This window comes from Trichechus manatus, unplaced genomic scaffold (assembly GCF_000243295.1).
Source record: "Trichechus manatus latirostris isolate Lorelei unplaced genomic scaffold, TriManLat1.0 scaffold00091, whole genome shotgun sequence".
NCBI lineage: Eukaryota > Metazoa > Chordata > Mammalia > Sirenia > Trichechidae > Trichechus > Trichechus manatus.
Genome location: NW_004444027.1, coordinates 4,073,453 through 4,093,849, shown reverse-complemented (window position 1 = coordinate 4,093,849; position 20,397 = coordinate 4,073,453). Strand labels below are relative to the sequence as shown.

At 44.4% G+C, this 20,397-nt stretch overlaps 1 protein-coding gene across 1 annotated transcript; it reads left to right on the top strand.

The window, feature by feature from the left end:
- Positions 1-323: 323 nt before the first annotated feature.
- CLU (clusterin) lies at positions 324-18,947 on the top strand. The gene is made up of 9 exons (XM_023736724.1): positions 324-445; positions 5,919-6,054; positions 7,603-7,751; positions 10,142-10,312; positions 11,183-11,585; positions 12,920-13,027; positions 16,908-17,137; positions 18,286-18,467; positions 18,707-18,947. Exons 2-9 carry the CDS (start codon positions 5,955-5,957, stop codon positions 18,717-18,719), a joined length of 1,356 nt encoding a protein of 451 aa, XP_023592492.1. The 5' UTR covers positions 324-445; positions 5,919-5,954; the 3' UTR covers positions 18,720-18,947.
- Positions 18,948-20,397: the final 1,450 nt, after the last annotated feature.

Here is a 20,397-nt window from a genome sequence, read left to right as displayed (position 1 = left end):
ACTGAGAACCAACCAGGAGCGCAGAGGACATGACACTAACTCTGTGGAGAAGGGCGCTGTGGGTAAGAAAGGCGCCCAGATATGCACATATTAACTAAAGCTCCCTCCTGAGGTGCGGTCCTCCTGCTTTGAACTTCCCGGGAGCCCTGCGCTGCGGCACCTCCGGGTCTAAGGAACTTGCGCGCCATTCGCGGTGCCCATGCGCCCCCTGGAGTCTCCCGCCTGGTACAGCACCGTCCGCCCCTCCACCCACACCCAGCGCGAACTTCCAGAAAGCTCCCTGCGCATTTCACTGCATTCTTTGGGCTTGAGTCATGCAGGTTTGCAGCCAGCCCCGGAGGGGGTGTGTGCTAGACAGAGCGCTATAAATACTGGCGCCCTCAGTGTGCTCACGACGCAGCCTCGCCGCGAGGAAGAGAACACAGAAGCCCGGTGCCAAGGACCGGTGAGACGTACTTCCCGATCTTTCTTACCCCTGTGCAGAACCTATACCAGGACGGATGGGCGGGCGGGAGGTGGCAGCTATTCGGGGAGAGGATGACAGGGATGTCAGAGCTGGGCTTAAGAGGGCGTAAGGGAGGCCCAGGAACGGAGGTGGCCGGAGCCCGTCACAATGCAGCTGATCCAGGTGCTGAATTGCTGGGGCCTTGGGATGCCAGGGCGGCGCACAGGCTGGGCCTCGGGAATTCCTGTGCTCATTAGCTCCAACCACAATTGTCAGGTGTAATGAGCCTCTTTTACAAAGATGGGGAAACTGAATCTTGGAGAACGGACTTAGATTGCCCCAGTCCACAGAGCTAGTGAGTGGTGGAGCTGGGGCCAGCCTGCAGGCCTTTCCTGCCCCATCTTCCCGGTGACAGTGCTGATCTCGGTTGTAGTTGTTGGTTTGCAGGTATGAGTCATCTTGTTATCTGTATTCTGCAGTTCTCTGGATGATGTGTTTGTAAGTATGATGCTTTGGATTTATATATATGCTGCAATCACCTGCTTCCTAATGCACCCAAGGTGCATGGGAGAAAAGGCACACAACCCTCCTCAGATCTCGGATGTCTAATACAGCCGTCTCATTTTATAGATGACTCCCTGAGGCCTAGAGGTTTAGGACTTTATCTAAAATTAAGCAGCAAATAAAAGTCAGAATTGGTACGAGTACCGAAGCCTTCTTGACCTTCCAGAATTTTTGGACCTAATAAAAAAAGCTGACTTTTTTAAAAAGGAATTTTTTAAGTCCTTTAAATTTAATTTAAAAAGGTTTTAGGAATTTAAGAGTAAGTATAGATAGGTATTGTAGAAGGATACTCATGAGAGTGTTAGTTATAATAGTAGGGAATTAGAAACAACTTAAATGCCCGAATTTATGGGACTGGTAAAATAAACTAGGGTACATCAGAAAGTAGAATATTATACAACCATAAAAATATGCTTTTAAAGACTATTTGAAGACAGTAGATGTAAAGGATCTAATTGTATAAAAATGCATAGAAAATAGGACATATTAAAAAATATTAATATTTGCCTCTGGGTAGTTTGACTTATGGATGAATCATTTTCTCATTTTTCTTTTTGGTTTTGGTTTTCAATATTTAGGGAGGCGGTAAGATAGGCACTTGGGTTCTGGCACCAGACCTAGGCTGCGGCTTTTGAGCTGTGTGACCTTCTCACTTTATGGTCTCTGGGTCCTCGCCACCACTCCTCTGCACTTTCATTGATCTCTTTAAGCCTCTAATCCTGCCCTGCTGGGGCACCTTCTGGCTTTGGAGGTGGTGCTTGGGAGACTTATAGGGGTTGGTGAGTAAAACTGTCTGAGGAGGGTGTTCCTGGAGGAAAACTGCCCTCACAGTCAACCTTATGCTCCTCTGTCCCCTTGTCCTCCTTCCCTTTTAAAGCTCCATAGCCCACAGGGCCAGCTTTTGCTAATGAAGGAACCAGACCAGGTGGTTTAAGCCTCCTATAGGGTCGCTATGAGTCAGAATCAACTCCACAGCATTGAGTTTTCTTTTTCTTTTGGTTGGGTGGAAGAAGGCTGCAAAGTAGTGGTGGGGGGAAAGGAGGGCCTTGGTGTGGCTCAACCAATCAGAGCAGGTGGCAGGCCCAGTGGCTAGGAGCTGACAGAGGAAACAGCAGAGAGGGTGGGCAGTTGGGCTGTGCAGCCATTGCTGTAGTGCTGGCTTTGGACCAGCAGTATCAATATCATATGCAAACTCGTTAGAAAAGCAGAGTGTGGAGCTTTGCCCTAGACCTACTGAATCAGAATCAGCATTTTAACAAGGTCCTCCGGTGATTCTTAGGCACTTTAAACCTTGAGAAGCCCTGAGCAGATAATTGGGAGTAGCCCATAGTTTCTCTAAGGCAAAGCCACACAGACAGAGCAGGGACCACAGGCAGCCTATCTGTGCCTGTTTTGGTTCCTCTACCCCTCTACAGACACATTACCTCCTCCATATATTGCCAATGAACAGAACTGGTTCTAAGTCAGATTATCAAGTAGTTAGAATTTACGATGATTATATAAGCCCCTCATGTTTATAAAACACACATCTCTGAAGTATATATTATGTCCATTTTACAGATCAAGAAACTGAGGCTCAGAAATTTAAGTGACTTGGTGTCAAGGAAAGAACACTGGACTGGGAGGAGTTGGGAGGGCTGCATTTTCATCCTATGGTTGCCACAAACTTGCTGTGGGCCTTGGGGAGTGCCATCCTATCTGGGTTTCAACATCCCCTCTAAGGCAGAGGAGTTGGGCAGGAATGATTTCTTTCCAGCTCTGAGCTTGAAGGCTCACCGAGATCCCCAGGCTGTGGTGGGAGACCCTGTATGAGCTGCTGAGTCTCTGGATTCCTCATCTAGTACTCTTGCCTTTGACTGTTCTGCCTCCCCTTTTTTCAGGGCCTCACACACTCTCTCTGGTCAGAACCTACTTCAGAGGATCTCGTATGGATTTCTCAGGAGTTGTTGCTGTCAGGGGCCTCTCCCAGAGAGGTATTTCTTGCTCCCTTTATCTCTCTGGCGTGACAAAGGCTCTGTCCCTGCTTAAGGCATTTCAGGCTTCAGTGAGCAACACAGGCAGAGCCTGTTAAGACAGGACCTTGCCCGTATGCCTGAAATAGTACCGTCTTCAGCCACCCGCCCTGTCTTTGGGGAAGGTGATGACCCTCTGTTTTCCCACATTCTCTTTCACTGTGTGAGTTTGCTTTAAGAACCATAACTTGCACATCTTATTAACTGCTTTTCAAGAGAGGCTTTCTTTATTGCTGTTCTACCAAGTGTACAGATGGCTCTGGTGATTGGAGAGCGGTTTTTTGATCTGAGCAATTTCAGGAAGGGAGAGGATCCCCCTTTCCCTTGTGTTATAGGAAGTGGGTACGCTTAGATAAGCAGTGGAGTAGGGAAGTGGGGAGGGTTTCTGCTTTGTGCAACATCTTGAGTCCTTCGTGTAAGACTGGGGCTGTGGGCCAGATTCCCTGGCTAAGGGCAGCCAGCATAGTGGTGGCAGAAGCACCTTATCAAGAAACATGGATCTGGGGTTAGTGGGAAGGAACATTTGAAAAGGAGCCTGGGAAAGCAAAAGGACGTGTCCTCCCAAGGCGACTTTTCCTAAGAACTGTTGGGGCCCAAGTCTGCTCCTTGGACTCACTGTTAACCCTTTGCCTTTGCTGTTCCCCTCCTTCATTCTTCCCTCTCTACTCCATGCAGAGCATTTTCCTTGCTGTATTCTTTATTTATACTCCTGAATGCACGTGCAGCCTGGCTCAATTCCCAAATGAGTTTAATTTCCCGTACCAACACAAAGGGTTAGTTGTTACTGCCTCTTTTTTTTTTCCTAAATTTTATTTATTTTGTTGCTGTTGCTGAGAATATACACAGAAAAACACACCAATTCAACAGTTTCTACATGTAGAATTTAGTGATATTGATTACATTCTTCAAGTTGTGCAACCGTTCTCACTCTCCTTTTCTGAGTTTTTCCTCCCTCGTTAACATAAACTCACTGCCCCCTAAGGTTCCTATCTAATATTTTGAGTTGCTATTCTCAGTTTGATCCCATATAGAGAGATCTTAAAAGAGCATTATGTTCAAAGTAGGCCTTTTTTACTAGTTAAGCTAAACTATTGTTCAGTTTTAACATGACTTCAGGGGATATTTTTGGTTTTAGGTTTAAAGATTATCTCAAAGCAAAGGTTTCAGGGGTTCATCCACCCTCCATGGCTCCAGAAAATCTACAGTCCATGAGAATTTTAAATTCTGTTCTGCACTTCCTCCTTTTTAATCAGGATTCTTCTACGGAATCTTTGATTAAAACATTCAGTAATGGTAGCTGGGCATCATCCATTTCTTCTGGTCTTATGGCAAAGGAGGCAGTTGTTCATGGAGGCAATTAGCCACACATTCAATAACCTCCTATTCCTGATTCTCCTACTTCCTCCATTGCTCCAGGTGAATAGAGATCAATTGTTGTGCCTTGGAAGGCCACTTGCAAGCTTTTAAGACCCCAGGCACTACACAATGAAATAGGAGGTAGAACAGAAGCACTGAACAAGTTTGTTAGGCCAATTAACAGGGATGTCCCATGAAACCATGACCCTAAACCTCCAAACCAAGGAACCAAATACCTCCCATGAGGTATTTAGTTGTACATAAGCAGCCTCAGTAGCTACTTTTTTTTTTTTGTCATTGCTGTAAATATATCTATCACACAACTTTTGTCAATTCAATTTTTTACAGGTGTACAACTTATTGACAGCAATTACAGTAATTGGCTGTTCAGCCCTACCCTTAATCAATGCAATTTTTCCATCACCGTTAACCTCCCTTTCCCCCCTCCCTCCCACCCTTGGTAACGCTAATAAACTCTGGCCTCTATACATTTGCCTTTTCTTATCTTTTTATATAAGTGCGGTCATACAGTATTTGTTCTTTTGTGATTGGCTTATTTCACTCAGCATAATGTCTTCAAGCTCCATCCATATTACAGTATATCAAGACTTCATTTCTTCTACCAACTGAGTAGTATTCCATTGTATGTATGTACCACATTTTGTTTATCCAGTCATCTATTGATGGGCATTTAGGTTGTTTCCACCTTTTGGCTATTGCGAATTTATGAATAGTGTTGCAATGAACATAGGGGTCCAAGTCTCTTTTTGAGTCTCTGCTTTCAAGTCTTTTGAGTATATACCTAGGAGTAGAATTGCTGAATCATATGGTAGTTGTATTTTTAGTTTTTTGAGGAAATGCCACACTGTTTTCTACAATGGCTGTACATTTTTCATTCCCACCAGCAACGGATAAGGGTTTCAGTTTCTCCACATTCTCACCAACATTTGTTACTGCCTCTTGAAAAGACATTTTAGGTGGCATGGAAGCTCAGTGGGGGAAAAATGCTGTGATTGATTAGTAATGTCTGCTGTGGGTAAGGACTAGTGATGCCAATAGCACTGTGGGACTTATCAGAGCTCTGGGGTGTGGTCCCCACTTTAGGGGGAAGCAGGGAGCGGGTGAACGAGTGATCAAAGGGAGGTGTTTTCAGTGTTTGATATGAGTACGTATCATCAGATAGACTTACTTTCTACACAAGGAGGCCAAGATACAGAAAGCTTTTGTGTCTTGCTTAGGCACATATAGCTATTATGAGGAGAGGAGGGCTTGGGATTGAGCCCAGGTCCCTTGACTCCTGGATCTTGTTTCTTCTATATTATGCTGCTGTCCTGTAGTTCATGCCTTGTACCTACTGCCTTCACTTCCAGTGAAAAGTCTGGTCTTTTCTACCACTTTCCCCTGGTATAAAAATACAGTGACAACAACAGCCTCTGAGCTCTGTATTCCTTGGAAGCTGCTGCTGGTGGCACCAGGCTGGGCAGAAAGCTGGCAGGCTGACTAGCCTGTTACCATGACATTTTCCTGTTCTCTACACACAGGGACGTGCTAGGATTCCAGAAGGAGAAGAAGGCAAGATGAAGACTCTTATTCCTCTGCTACTTCTGGGGCTGCTGCTGACTGGGGAGAAAGGACAGGTCCTGGGAGAAGAGACCATCTCAGCCAATGAGCTCCAGGGTAAGTAGGCAAAGCATGATATCCCTCAGCCATGTAGGGAGGCCCCCCATAGCACAGTTCCTGGCCCAGAGCCAGTTCTCTGGCTGAATAACTCTCTGTCAAGACCCCAAGTGTTAGAGACCATTTGTATCTCGTGCGTCTGGGCTGATTTCCCTCTCTCAGCCTCCGCTCTCTGGCTTAGGCTCTTGTAGTCAGGTTGGCCTCTAGATGTTTCCCAGCAAGGCCAAGCCCTTTCTGGCTGCTGCATTTCATTCAGTTCCCAGTCCCCTTGGTTGGCTATATCCTCCTTTACCTTTGAGGCCTGGCTCCCACTCCCTCCTCCATGCAGCTGCCCCTGGACCTTTTGAGCCTTTATTGATCTCCCCTTTTTGTATTTCCTTAGTGCTTACCACATGGTTCAATCCTCCACCTTTCCATTCAGACAATCATGCTTCAGATCCTCAGCTCACAAGAGCAGGAAGGAGATATGCAGTTTAGTATGAGGAATAGTCATCCTTCAGAGCTCAGCTTGGTGGGCTTTTCTGCGAGGCCTTTCCTGAAACCCATCCTACCTCCACTCCACCCTCCTGATAGCTGACCAGTTCTTCTGGGCTGGTGGTTAAAAGCCCAAACTTTGAGGTCGGCCCTGGGTATGAGTCCTGGCTCCACCACTGCCTAGCCATATAACTCTGGACACGTATCTCAATCTCAATTGCGCTTCCTTCTCCTCATGTGTGAAATGGGGATGATGATGGTGCTGGGAATATTAAAGAAAATGCACATGAAGTGTCAGCTCAGTGCTTGGCACTCTACTAGATAAGTGTGGGCTGTTACCCCTTGTGTGCTTGGATTACACATCTCTCATTGCATTTGTCACAATAACAGTGTTGTGTCTTGATCACAATCTCCTTGAGAAGCTCAAAGCCAGACCCACTGCTGTCAGCCAATTCCAACTCATAGTGACCCTATGGGACAGAGTAGAACTGCCTCATAGGGTTTCCAAGGCTATCAATCTTTACAGAAGCAGAATGCCACATCTTTCTCCTGTGCTCCTTGAGGAAAGGTGCTATTAATTCATCTTTGCATCCCCATTACCTAGCACAGCGCTTTGGAACAAAGAAGTACAAATGTTTAAACTGAATTCTAGAAACATTTGTATCCAAAATAACAATATTTATGTTTTAATGCTATAAAGGTTGTACTTCATTTTTTTTTTTCTTCCAGATTTTCTTCTGTAGCCTGGTTCATTCTCTAGAGCTGCAGCGCAATGGTTGGACATAGTGTGCTGTCACTCCCCTGGGGGTACTGGCTCCCAATGGTTTGTGTTTCTGAGCAGTCAGATGTCATTGACTCTTGGGCCCTGCCTCCTCCATGTGTGAAATACAGTGAACCCTGTGATGGGAATCTGTTAGGCAAGGCTGGAGCCAAAAGGCTGCCTACCAGGGGGGTCCCAGCCTTGACAGCCCCAGGCGAACATGACTTCTGCTTATTTCAGCTGGTACCATGGTTATATCCCCAACACCATCTCTTCCTCCTGCCTTATTCTACCTCTCTGCCCTTCTGTTGCAGAAATGTCCACCCAGGGGAGTAAGTACATTGATGAGGAAATTCAAAATGCCCTCAAGGGGATGAAAGAGATAAAGAACCTAATGGGACAAACAGATGAAGAGCGCCAGACACTGCTGAGCACCTTAGAGAAAGCTAAGAAGCAGAAAGAGGTAAGGATGAGCCAGGCAACCACAGCTGCTGCTTTGAACAGCCCTGCTGGAGGGGAGGGAGGGATAATCCATAATCTGTGGGGTGCCTTGCTGGGTTGCCATGGTGACCCTTAGTCCACCCAAGACTGAGTCAGCTGATTCTGGGGCTATAATGAAGTAATAGAGAAGGTTTATTATCTTTTGAAAGCTTCGGGGGATAAGATCCCGAGTCTGGTTTTGTTACAGATCTGACCCAGGGCCTGATGCCCAGATTCACTTCAATTGCTTTTTCTAAACCCCTACCATGTGTAAGCTCCAAGTTAGGCTTTGGATAGAGTGGTGTCCAGGGTGAGGAGAGGGATGAAGCCCTACTTGCAGGAAGATTATCGAGTAGGGGGGATATGGTTGGGGTTAAGATAAGCACACACTAGGTTTCCTCATGTCTTTTCTAGAGTTGTAGACTACTTCATAAAGACACACCTTAAGTCTTAAAGCGAGCATAGCAGTTCTTAAAAAAAAAAAAAAAACATAAAAAAATAGTGACCGTGGAGTCTATTCCAACTCATGGTGACCCCGTGCGTATCAGAGTAGAACTGTGCTCCATAGAGTTTTCAGTGACTGATTTTTCAGAAGTAGATCAGCAGGCCTTTCTTCTAAGGTACCTTGGAGTGAACTTGAGCCTCCAACCTTTCAGTTAGCAGCCAAGCAAGTTAATCATTTGTACCACCCAGGCCTATGCTTAATGATTCTAGAAAACCAGAATACCATAATCCAATAAACAACTTATTTTAAAAATCAATAATCTCTTTAAAGGTATCCTAAATACCAACTCCTATTACCACCCTACCCCTTATGGAGGAGATACTAGGATGTAGGTAATCAAGAGATGCTAGGATGGGGCCACCTGCCACCCTGATGATCCATAGTGCATGGTAAAAACATTTCAAAAGTCTAGAAATCTTGCAGTAAAGAAACATGTGTAACTTCATTTAACCCAGTGTTTTCCAAATCTAACTGACCACAGAATCCATTTTTTCCTGATTACTTTAAACACAATTTCACTGAAGCCACTTAAGGAAATGCAGGCCTAGATGCAGCTCTAACTTTTCTTTGAAATTTAAAGTCTTTTCTTGGCATTGATATTAGCTCTCACCATTGTATGAGAATCCTCAATAACTCATGGAGAAGGGGCAAGTCTTGTTCCCAGTTTTTTGTGGTTATCATTGGTGTTTGATATTTGACAATCCTAGTTTATTATAAACTACATCAAGTTTGGAAGACTCCATTACTTCTGAGTTGAAGAATATGTGAACCAGAAAGACAGGAAGTGAGCATTGTAGTTGACACTTGTGTCTTGGGTCCACGGGAGGTGTGGTGTCCTTCCCCACCATGGAGCAGGGGACAGGGAGAGCAGGATGAAGATGCTGCACAGCTCCAACTTCTCCCGAATCAGGTCTTCATGGTGTAGCTTTGCTTTGGGGTGTGGACAGTTTATTTAATATTTTCTTGATGTACACTCATTTATAGAGATGTTAATATAGAAAAGTAGAAGAGAAAAAAAAGTTTTTCTATCATCCTTTCACTTAAGGACAATTCACTATTACTTCCTATTACCTTTTTTTCTCTTTTTTTGACAGTGGCTATATTCAAAATTACGAATTTTTAACATGAAAAATGCATATTATAATATTTTGAACATATTATAAACATCCCTTGTAATGGTGCAATTCTATACCCTTTGTATGTACTATAATTTGCTTAACTTGTCCTCTACTTTTGAATATCTGGGTGGATTCCAGTATTTTTTGCCATAAACTAACACTATAACAAATGCACTTAGACATAAGGATTTTTTTTTGTTGTTTTAATTACAGAATTCCTTGGGATAGATTCTTATAGAATTACTGGGTCAAATGATACGGGCATGTTGACGAGTTTTGATAATTGTAGTGATTTTGGTTTTGAAAGTTTGTCTATTCCCATTGCATGCCAGGGGCTGTAGAGGTACAATAGAAAAATAAGACTCAGGGAGCCTCTGGCTGCTTTGGAAGACAGCATTTAAACACTAGAAGTTGAGAATAGAAGATTAGATATAAGTGAGATATAAGACTGTGAATACAATAAGTCAGAGAAAGGAAATGTTCATGGGCTGTAGTAGTTGGGAAAGACTTCAAGGAACAGTCGGGTCTTGGAGGATGAGAGGATTTTTGTAGACAGGTGGGGAGGGAATTCCAGGTAGGGAAATGAAGGAAAACATGAGCCAAAGCAGGGTGGGAATCAACATGCTGTGTTGGTCAGACAAGAGAAAGATCTGCCTGGGCCGTGGAGGGGCCAGGCATTGCACACAGCACTGCTTGAGAGGGGGAGGGAGGTGTTTCCGAGTGGCTAACCTAGCCTATATCCTCCTGTAGGATGCCGTAAAGGTGACCAGGGATACTGAAATGAAGCTGAAGGCATCACCAGAGGTGTGCAATGATACCATGACAGCTCTCTGGGAGGAATGTAAGCCCTGCCTGAAACAGACCTGCGTGAAGTTCTACACTCGCATCTGCAGAAGTGGCTCTCCTGCTGTTGGCCACCAGGTGAAAGGGGAAATACTTCTTAGGCACAGCCTTGGCTCTGAGTGAGGAATAAGGGCTTGAAGAGACAGATCTCTGCCCTTAAGTGGGTCACCTTTTAGTTTCTGGTCTTATTCCAAGGCAGATTAAAGTAGGGCTGTGTAGGGAAGCCCCAGGGTGAGTGGGAGAACAAATGCTTCCTAAGCTTTGACCACAGACCCAGGCCCTTGTTGGAGGAAGCATCAGTCAGGAGAGAGGTAGACTTTACCTTTTCTCTCAGTATGGTAGTCCAGGGTAAATATGCTTCATTTCCCATGCCACATACAATTGATTAGGACTGACTGTATCTGGGCCCAAAGTGTCATAATCAATTGGCAATGTATGCTATGAGTATAGAAACATGAAGTAAAAGCACCTGTGCCAGCTATTTGCCATCTCTTAGTAGACTCTTATCCAACAGTAATTAGCTAGATAACATAACTAATGGTTTCACAGTATGGCAGAGCCTTTTGTCCACGTAGGCAGAAGGAAGGAGTTTGAGTATTTGGTTGGGACTCAGATGAATTTTGCCATTCCCTGAAGGCATATCAATTGGCCCTCGGTCCAGCTTGAGTGGATCTTATTGGTGGCCAAAGATGACTATGACAGACCTCACAGGTGTCTCTAAGCTCTTCCATACTGGAGGAGGTAGAATGGAAGGGCATTGGCATTGGCCTGACAGTTTGGATACCTGGAGGCCAGTCCCAGCTGGGCCTTTGGTCACTTGCTGTGTGACTATGAGGAGACTGAGGTACAGCGAAGAGCGAGGCCTGGCCTGTCTCAACAAAAGGGAGCCGCTGCGGCCTTTGGCCTTAGTGAGCCTCTCCTAATCATGGCCTATTTTGGTTCTTGCAGCTTGAGGAGTTCCTGAACCAGACTTCTCCCTTTTACATCTGGATTGATGGCGACCGCGTTGACACCCTGCTGGAGAACAACCAGGAGCAGACCCACATGCTGGACGACATGGAGGACAGGTTCAGCCAGGTGTCCAGAGCGATGGACAAGCTATTCCAGAGCAGGCTCTTCAGCTTCGAGCCCCCGAAGCCTTTCTTCCCCTTTCCCTTCAGCTCATTCCGTGACAATTCTTTTCATAAGCCCCGCTTTCTCTATCCCAAGTCCCGTGTGGTCCGGGACACAGTGCCTTTCTTCATTCATGAACATCTGAACTTCCCAGACTTGTTCCGGCCCTTCTCTGACCTGATACGGCAGGCTCAACAGGCCATGGATATCTCCCGCCTGATGGGGGACTTTGCAACAGGTTTGAAAGATGTCTTGTTCTTCATAGGAAGGGATGGGAACTAACAGTTTGTGGAGCACTGAGCACTCTCATTAGATGCTATGAACTGTACCAGGTGGCTTTGTGGGTGTCATCTCAAATTTTCTCCAGCAACCCTGGGAGGATGGTATTACCCCCATTTAAGCAGGAGAAAACTAAGACAGAGAGGTAAAGGAATGTGTCCAAGTTTCACAGCTGATAAAGTGGAATCAGTCAAACCTAGCATTGTAGGCTTGGAAGTTTATTCTTTCCAGTCTAGTATGTCCCTTCTCAGCAACTGTTAAGTATTACACTGACTACCCCTTCCAGACAACCAGAATGCACTTTGAGTGGAGGCCATTCACATATGGTGACAAATTAAGGAAAGTGTTCCTGGCTATAACCTTAGGGCCTGGGATAGAATGGATACTCAATGAATTTTTTTTGACTGAATGAAGTCTAATGTGGGCAAAGGAGTCCCTGGGTGATACAAATGGTTAACATGGTTGGCTGCTAACCTAAAGGCTGGAGGTCTGAGTCCACTCAGAGTCTCCTCAGAAGAAAGACCTGGCGATCTACTGAAAACCCTATGAAGTACAGTTCTACTGTCACACACATGTGGTTGCCATGAGTCAGAATCCACTTGACAGCAACTGGTTTGATGTGGGCAAGAAAAGTTAATACTTCAAGAAATCATTTCCTTTATTCAATTGATAAATATGTGTTGGCCAACACCATCCCCTGTAGTTTGACTTGTACCAGTTTGAGTTGAAATGGTTTGGAAATACAGGAGGGCCTTGAATTAAAAACCTTCTGCTATATATTCATAATGGGTGAAACCCTGTGCTATAAAGAGGTTAGAAGGAGGATCCTGTTTCTGCCCTCAAGGGGCTTGCTGACTGGCTAGGGAGAAAGAAATGAGCCAGATAGAATGCAGAGCAAAATATGTTATGATGCCAAAGAGAAGTACAAACAGTTAAGGGCATATGGAGGAAGGGAGGCCTCATCAGATAGAGAGCATGGGAAGGGAGGCCAGACCTAGCTGAGGGAGCCATGTGAGCATTGCTTGAAGGCCGGTAGAAAGGACCATCCGGGGCATGATGTGTACTCTCCCCTGTGCAGTCCCTGACCTGGGCCACCTCCCAGTCGTTTGTCAGGGGAGCCCTGGTCAGAGGCCCAGGTCTATAGGCTAATCCCCAAATTCCAGCCTGCTCTGACCACAGAGCTCTCTGAAAGGGCCACACAGTAGTGTGGAAAGGTTCAGAAAAATAGGTGTGGCCCATGTCTGTACTGTTGAATACCATATCATGACAATCTCTTCCTTCTTGCGTCTCCAGGAAACAACAACGATACCCGCCTTGTGTGCCGGGAAATGCGCCGCAACTCCACGGGATGCCTGAAGATGAAGAATCAGTGTGAGAAGTGCCAGGAGATCTTGTCAGTGGGTGAGTCAGGAGGCCAGACTGGAAACTCTCCTCACTATTGCCTTCTCTTTGGGTCACTGGTTCCTCTCTGGGGCTGCCTTTATGGAGTTAGATAGATGGGGGAGTTCAGATTCCCGCTCTACTATCTTCTAACTGTAGCACCATGGCAAGTCCTTAGCCTCACTCAGCCTGATTTCCTCATCTGTATAATGGAGTCAGAGTTCCCGATAGGTACAAATGGTTAACGCACTCAGCTTCTAACTGAAAGGTTGGAGGTTCAAGTATACCCAGAAGTGCCTCGGAAGAAAGGCCTGGTGATCTACTGAAAAATCAGCCATTGAAAACCCTATGGAGCACAATTCTACTCTGAAACACATGGGGCTGCTATGAGTCAGAGTTGACTTGACAGCAACTGTGGGTGTGTGTGTGTGTTTTATGATGAAATTAAAATGCAGGGTTGTCCTGAAGTCAGTGGGACAGTCCTGGCAGTGCCTACCACATCACCTGGCACATGATAAGCAGTAGTACTGTTGTGCTTTTAAAAAGAAAAGCCATCATGCTTTGAGTTTTTGGTCTTCTGATCCCAAGTCCCAAGTGTAGTTGTCATTATTGTTGTTAGTTGCCGTCAAGTAGGTTCTGACTTGTAGTGACCTCATGTACAACAGAATGAGATATTGCCCAGCCCTGCACCATCTTTACAATCGTTGGTATGCTCAAGTCCATTGTTGAGGCCACTGTGTATTTTGAGTGCCTCATCTTCCAGCAGGACTCATCTTCCAGCACTATACTGGCAATATTCTGTTGTGCTCCATAGCATTTTCATTAGCTAATTTTCAGAAGTAGATTGCCAGATCTTTCTCCCTAGTCTGTTTTAGTCTGGAAGCTCTGCTGAAACCTGTCCACCATGGGTGACCCTGTGGGTATTCGAAATACCAGTGACATACCTTTCAGCATCATAGCAACATGCAAGCCCCCACGGTACAATAAACTGACAGACAGGTGGTGGGCCAAGAATAGTAGACATCCTCATTTTTTTCTGTAAATTATAGAATTTTATAGAGCCAGTATATATTTTAACAAATACTTACATGTGTCAGGTACTGTTCTAAACATTTTACAAACATATATTCCTTTCCTTCTGACAACCCTATGGGTTGGGTACATTATTGTCTCTATTTTACAGAAGAGGAAACTGAGTCATGGAAAGGTTAAGTAAGTTGCCCAAGATTATTTCACTCGCAAGTAGGGGAGCTGGGATTCAAACCGAGGTGGTTGCGATATGTTCTTGACCAGTGTGCTGTATTCTCTCCCCAAGCCCCCTGGGGGCCTCTGGCCACCTGGGCTACAGGTAGTGGTATCTTGGCATCCCAGTAATATTTTCTTTGATTGGTTGGTCCTCTATGCGAAGGAAATATTTCGCTTCAGCTGCTCTCAGTTTTATTACATCTGGACATTGACTGAATTCTTCCTACTTTGAGATAACAGATGTAGAAATATTTAGAATAGTTCCTGGTCCATAGTAGCATAAGCTTGGAAAGGGTTAATTGTTTCCCTTGTCAAATAGCTTATCAATCTCGTGGCTTTGCACTTACTTAATATGTTTGGGTTTGCCAGGGCAGACCATGGGAGTCTAGTTAAATATTCTTAGCTTCATTCCTGTAATTTTAGAAGCCACTGCAAAATAAATACTAGTGCCATAAGAAGTGCCTCAAGTAAGAAGTATAGAGTAGTACACAATTAAGCCTCTTGGGCATTTCTCAGAAAATATAATAGTTATTATAGCATAAATTATATGGTGCCTCACTATAAGAAAGTTAATCAAGTTAGGGCAAGAAAGAAAGATTTACAGATGCCTAGGATGTATAGCTTGGTACCTTTGACATTGATCTAAACATTGAACTAAACACTGGCCTTCTTTTCTACATTGAGCAAGACGTACTACTTCTTATTTATGGTGCTTGCAACCATATGAGGTCCCTGGGTAAGCGCAAACAGTTTGTTCTTGGCTGCTAGCCTAAAGGTTGGTAGTTTGAACCCAAAGCCCTGGTGATCTGCTTTTGGAAAGATTACAGCTAAGAAAACCCTACAGAGCTCAGTTCTACTCTCTAACACATGGGGCGACTTGATGGCAATGGATTTGTTTGTTTGTTTTGCAACTATATGAGCATGCACTGAAGAGGAACTCTAGGATTTCTCAACTTTAGCACTATTGACATTTTGGGCTGATGATTCTTTGTTGTGGGAAGCTGTCCTGTACATTGTAGGTCGTTTAGCAGCTTGCCAGGTCTCCACCCACTAGATGCTGGTAGCACTTCCTCCTGAGTTGTAACAATCAGAATGTCTTTGGACACTGCCAAATGCCCCCTGGGGGGAAGAATTGCCCCCAGTTGAGAACCACTCCTGTAGCCTGGGTCTCAGCTCTCAAAGACTTTTCTTATTTTTTAATTTTTCCTCAGTAAAGGTTAAGGTTATTTATTATATTTTTCTCAGCCTGGTTCCTTTTTAGTAATCCCTTTTCTTGTCCCACATAATGTTTTATTTTCTTTTAATATAAATGATTGTAGTCAACCATCTGAAGGGTACAAAGATCTCCTTTCCCCTGACTTCTTTAGGTTTGATGAACCCTCTAGATGTTTTTCCTCCCTCTGGTTATTTTTAAAATCGTTTAGGGGAAGAAAAACAGTAGTTTTAAAAGAGATAGATAGTAGTTTCCAGCTCTAATAAATATTACATCCTGCAATAGGCACTTGGGAACCAAAAGAATGAGCTCTCCTGATGAGTTTGGTGAGCAGCTGTGGGTGGGCAGGTGGGCATGTAAGGACTCCCTGCCACTAGGCTTCAATGCTGGGGAAAGCTTTGTGGCCTGAGTGTCCTTCTGCTGCATGGGCCAGAATCTCCAACTCTGTAGATATGCTCAAAAGACAAGCTGGAAGAATGACCCAGAACCACAGACCCATACAGTAGGAAGAGCCCAAGTTTAAAGACTTGGGTTCAATCCTGGCCCCACGAATCATTAGTTCCATGACTTTAGGCAAGGTCTTTACTTCCATAGGGTCGCTATGAGTCAGAATCGACTTGACAGCAATGTTTTGTGTTTGTTTGTTTTTTTAATTTTTTTACTTCTGTAGGCCTCAGTTTCATTCTTGGTAAATAAACCATCGAGTCAGTTCCAACTCTTGGGGACCCCATGTGTGTCAGAGGAGAACTGTGTTTCACAGGGTTTTCAATGGCTGATTTTTTGGTATTAGATCACTGGGCCTTTCTTCCGAGGCACCTCTGGGTGGACTTGAACCTCCAGCCTTCATTTAACAGCTGAGTGCGTTAGCCATTTGCACCACCCAGGGACTCCTATTAGTAAGTAGGAGTGTTAATGCTTAAATCATAGTAGATCTGATTTTTAGAGAAAATGTATATTCAAAGCACCTTACAAGGTGTCTGGTACATAGTAGGTGCTGCACAAATGGTAGCAATAAGTAATATTTCCTGAAATTATTCCTGAGAGGGACTAGGACAGCAAGAATAGTTCCTAGTCTGAGAACACAGAAGACTCTAGATCAGTGCTATTCAAAGTGTGTTCCTTCACTCAACACTGTTACCAGTCCCCAAGGAGATAAAGGACCTTTACCTAAATATAAGTGAGTTATGCAACCAAGCACAGTTTAATGCAGCTGATAATTTTTTCCAGAGCAAGACTTTCTCGATAAAGGAAGCAGCAGGTTGCTTTACCTTCTTGTGCAAGCTCTTTATTTTGCTGTGGATTGGTAACAAATGGTTGTGGACCGCTGCTTGGAATAGCACTGCGTTAGATCCCAGCTGTGTGAGCCGATTGTCATTCATGTTCTTATTCCTGTTTGCCTTCCCTTCACATTTCTGCCCCCTCCCCTTTTAAATCTCCGTGCAGACTGTTCTGCCAGCAACCCCGCTCAGGCCCAGCTGCGACAGGAGCTTAAGACTGCCCTCCAGATGGCTGAGAAATTCACCAAGCAATATGACGAACTGCTCAAGTCCTACCAGCAGAAAATGTTTAATACCTCCTCCCTGCTGAGCCAGCTGAACCAGCAGTTTAGTTGGGTGTCCCAGCTGGCTAACCATACCCAAAATGACAAACAAGCCTATCTCCAGGTCTTCTCGGTGAGTCCTGCCCCCACCACACACTGAAAGAATAGCCTCTTATTCTCTATCTATATTGTACCCATTTTCATGGTCCAGCTTCCTTCGTAAAACCTTCCTGAGCATTCCACAAAATAGTGGCTATTTTATCTTCTCTATCATTCATTAGGTACCCTGGTGGCATAGTGGTTAAGCTCTTAGCTGCTAACCAAAAAAATTGGCGATTGGAACCCACCAACTGCTCTGTGGGAAAAAGATGTGGCAGTCTGCTTCTGTAAAGGTTTACAGCATTGGAAACCCTGTGGGGCAGTTCTACTGTGTCTTATAAGGTTGCTATGAGCTAGAATTGACTTGTCGGTGATGAGTTTTATCATTCATTACCCATATATTATATTGTCTTGTCAGTTGTCATTTTACCTAAGATTTATCTGGGGACCCAAGCTGGGGTCTGTAGGTGATGTGAGCCTCCCTTAGGAATAAAATGGGACTAAGATATTAACAAGGGCACGTATAGTTTTGACTGCGTCAGGAACTATATCGTGTTAGAAACTAAAATCGTTGCATATATTGTTACAATGAATTCTCATAACTTAGGGAGGTAAATTATGATGATCCCATTTTACAGATGAGGAAAGTAAGGTTAAACAACTTGCCCAAGGTCAAATAATTGATTGGTGATAAGCATGGGGATTTTTACCTGTCTGCCTGGCTTCCATGTCTGTACTCTTTTCACAAAGCTGCCTTGCTGCCCTGCGCCTTGCAGAATGGCTTATGAATTGGAGCATTGTTCTCTGCCTATAGTAAAAAGCCTCTCTCTAGCACCTGGAGCCTGGTTTTTTGTTTGTTTTTTCTTCTAATTCTCTTCTACCACAGGCCTGGCCCGTGACTGCTCAAAGAAAACATGGTGGCATTTTTTACTCTCTGTGCTCCCTCTAGGCTGGTCATTTGTGGATGGCATTTGTACTACTAACAAGTGTCTGTGAATTTGGGCATTTCTGTTTGCTGAGTTGTTCAGAGGTCTGGATTACTAAAAAGCAAAGGGGTCACCTATCCAGGTTTTCATGAAGGATTAAAGAGAACTTCCATATCATAAGCCTAACTTATGTTACAAACTAACTGCATTTTGACTATAACGTTTCAGCTACCCTCTTAACCTTTTTTCCTTCTAGGTAACTTCCAAAACTACTGACTTGGATAACTCTTCCAAGCTTGGGGACACTGAGGTGGTTGTGAAGCTGTTTGATTCTGACCCCATGACTATGATGGTCCCGAAAGAAGTCTCCTGGAGGCGGCCTAAATTTATGGAGATTGTGGCAAAGAAAGCCCTGGATGAGTTCCGCAAAAACAACCAGTGAGTGTGGGGGTCTTTACAGCTCTCAGGTTCCTGGGAGCAAAAAAAAAATGAAAAGAGGCACAGTTTGGTGAGAATTACTGCTTCTGAAGCCAGAGCCCAAGAATGGAGCCAGGAAACCTTTGGGAGTTTTATTTTTCCTTTGGAATATGTTCCTTCTTAGTTGATAAGAATTTGAGTGTTGTTGGCTGCCTCTCCGTGAATATTGAGCCCTTCTCTTTTCCACCCTTTTTTTCCAGAGAGGAAAAGTGAGATGTGAATGCTGCTTTTCCATGTATGGGGCATCTGAGTCCAGTCCTCCTGAAATAAGTCCCAGGCCCCAGAGAGAACTCTGCATGTTATCAAGTACTAGGCCCTGGGCTCTAGGCCCTCCCCACCTGACCCCACCTGCTCGCCTCCCTTCTGGATTCTGTACTCTAATGCCTGCACTTGCTGCTAGTGGGAAGAACTTCTTCCACATGCAACTAATTCAATAAAACTGCATTGTGTGATCTAACTGCTCTAGAGTGACCTGTTTTTATGCTCTGCTTGTCTACCTCCCCCTCCTCCAATTTGATTTAAAAAAGAAAAGAAAAAAAGAGTGGCAAAGATGGTTAAAAAAAAAACAAAAACAAAAACCAAAACCAAATCGGTTGCCATCCACTCGATTCCAACTCATAGCGACCCTATAGGACAGAGTAGAACTGCCCAATAGGGTTTCCAAGGAGAGGCTGGTAGATTCAAACTGCCAACTTTTTGGTCAGCAGCTGTAGCTCACCGTAGCTCTTAACCACTGTGCATAGGGACTATCATATACTTGAGAATAAAAGAGGTACGAAGATGAAGTTGACCCAATTCAAGCATTTTTTGCTTTGAGGGAGAGATGAATCCCAGCAAGCCAACTACAATAAATTTCTGAAAAGCACATTTTTCTATTCCATTATAAAATTGTAGAAGTATTCTAATTGGAGAGAAACTTCCTGAAGAAATACATTGAAAATAAGGTTGAAGAAGAAGTAATAATAAATTCACAGGCATACTGAGTATTTTAATAATACAAAGTGACAGCTTCCTTATGGAAACTGTAGTCCCCAAAAGACAAAATGAGGCAGTTTTTTTTTTTAGTTGTATGAGCTTGGGGTCGCTCTGGTCCCTCCTTGACTCTGGCATTGTTTGTCCACTGTCAGTCCATACAAGCTTTATATCTTTCCCTAGACCACAGGAGATCCTTCTTTGCTTAAGTTTTTTTATTTTTTTATTTTTTTAATTGTACTTTACATGAAGGTTTACAGAACAAATAGTTTCTCATTAAACAGTACACATATTGTTGTATGACTGGTTAACAGCCCCATGACATGTCAACACTCTCCCTTCTCGACATTGGGTTCCCTATTACCAGCTTTCCTGTCTCCTCCTGCCTTCTAGTCCTTGTCCTGGGCTATTGTGCCCCATTAGTCTCGTTTTATTTTATGGGGCTGTTTAATCTTTGGCTTAAGGGTGAACCTCGGGAGTGACTTCATTACTGAGCTAAAAGGGTGCCTGAAGGCCATACTCTGGGGGTTTCTCCAGTCTCCGTCAGGCCAGTAAGTCAGTCTGGTCTATTTTTGTGAGTTAGAATTTTGTTCTACATTTTTCTCCAGCTCTGTCTGGAACCCTCTGTTGTGATCCCTGTCAGAGCAGTCAGTGGTGGTAGCCAGACACCATCTGGTTGTACTGGACTTAGCCTGGTGGAGGCCGTGGTAGTTGCGGTCCATTAGTCCTTTGGACTAATATTTCCCTTATATCTTGTTTCCTTCATTCTCCCTTGCTCCTGAAGGGGTGAGACCAGTGGAGTATCTTAGATGGCTGCTTACAGGCTTTTAAGACCCCAGATGCTACTCACCAAGGTAGAATGTAGAACATTTTCTTTATAAACTATGTTATGCCAGTTGAGCTAGATGTTCCCTGAGAC

Bases quoted from the DNA above. Each gene is read 5' to 3' on its own strand.
- CLU (XM_023736724.1), top strand. From the start codon at position 5,955: ATGAAGACTCTTATTCCTCTGCTACTTCTGGGGCTGCTGCTGACTGGG. The intron at 13,028-16,907 runs GTGAGTCAGGAG...ATCTCCGTGCAG, and splicing joins CCAGGAGATCTTGTCAGTGG to ACTGTTCTGCCAGCAACCCC. The intron at 17,138-18,285 runs GTGAGTCCTGCC...TTTTCCTTCTAG, and splicing joins CCTATCTCCAGGTCTTCTCG to GTAACTTCCAAAACTACTGA.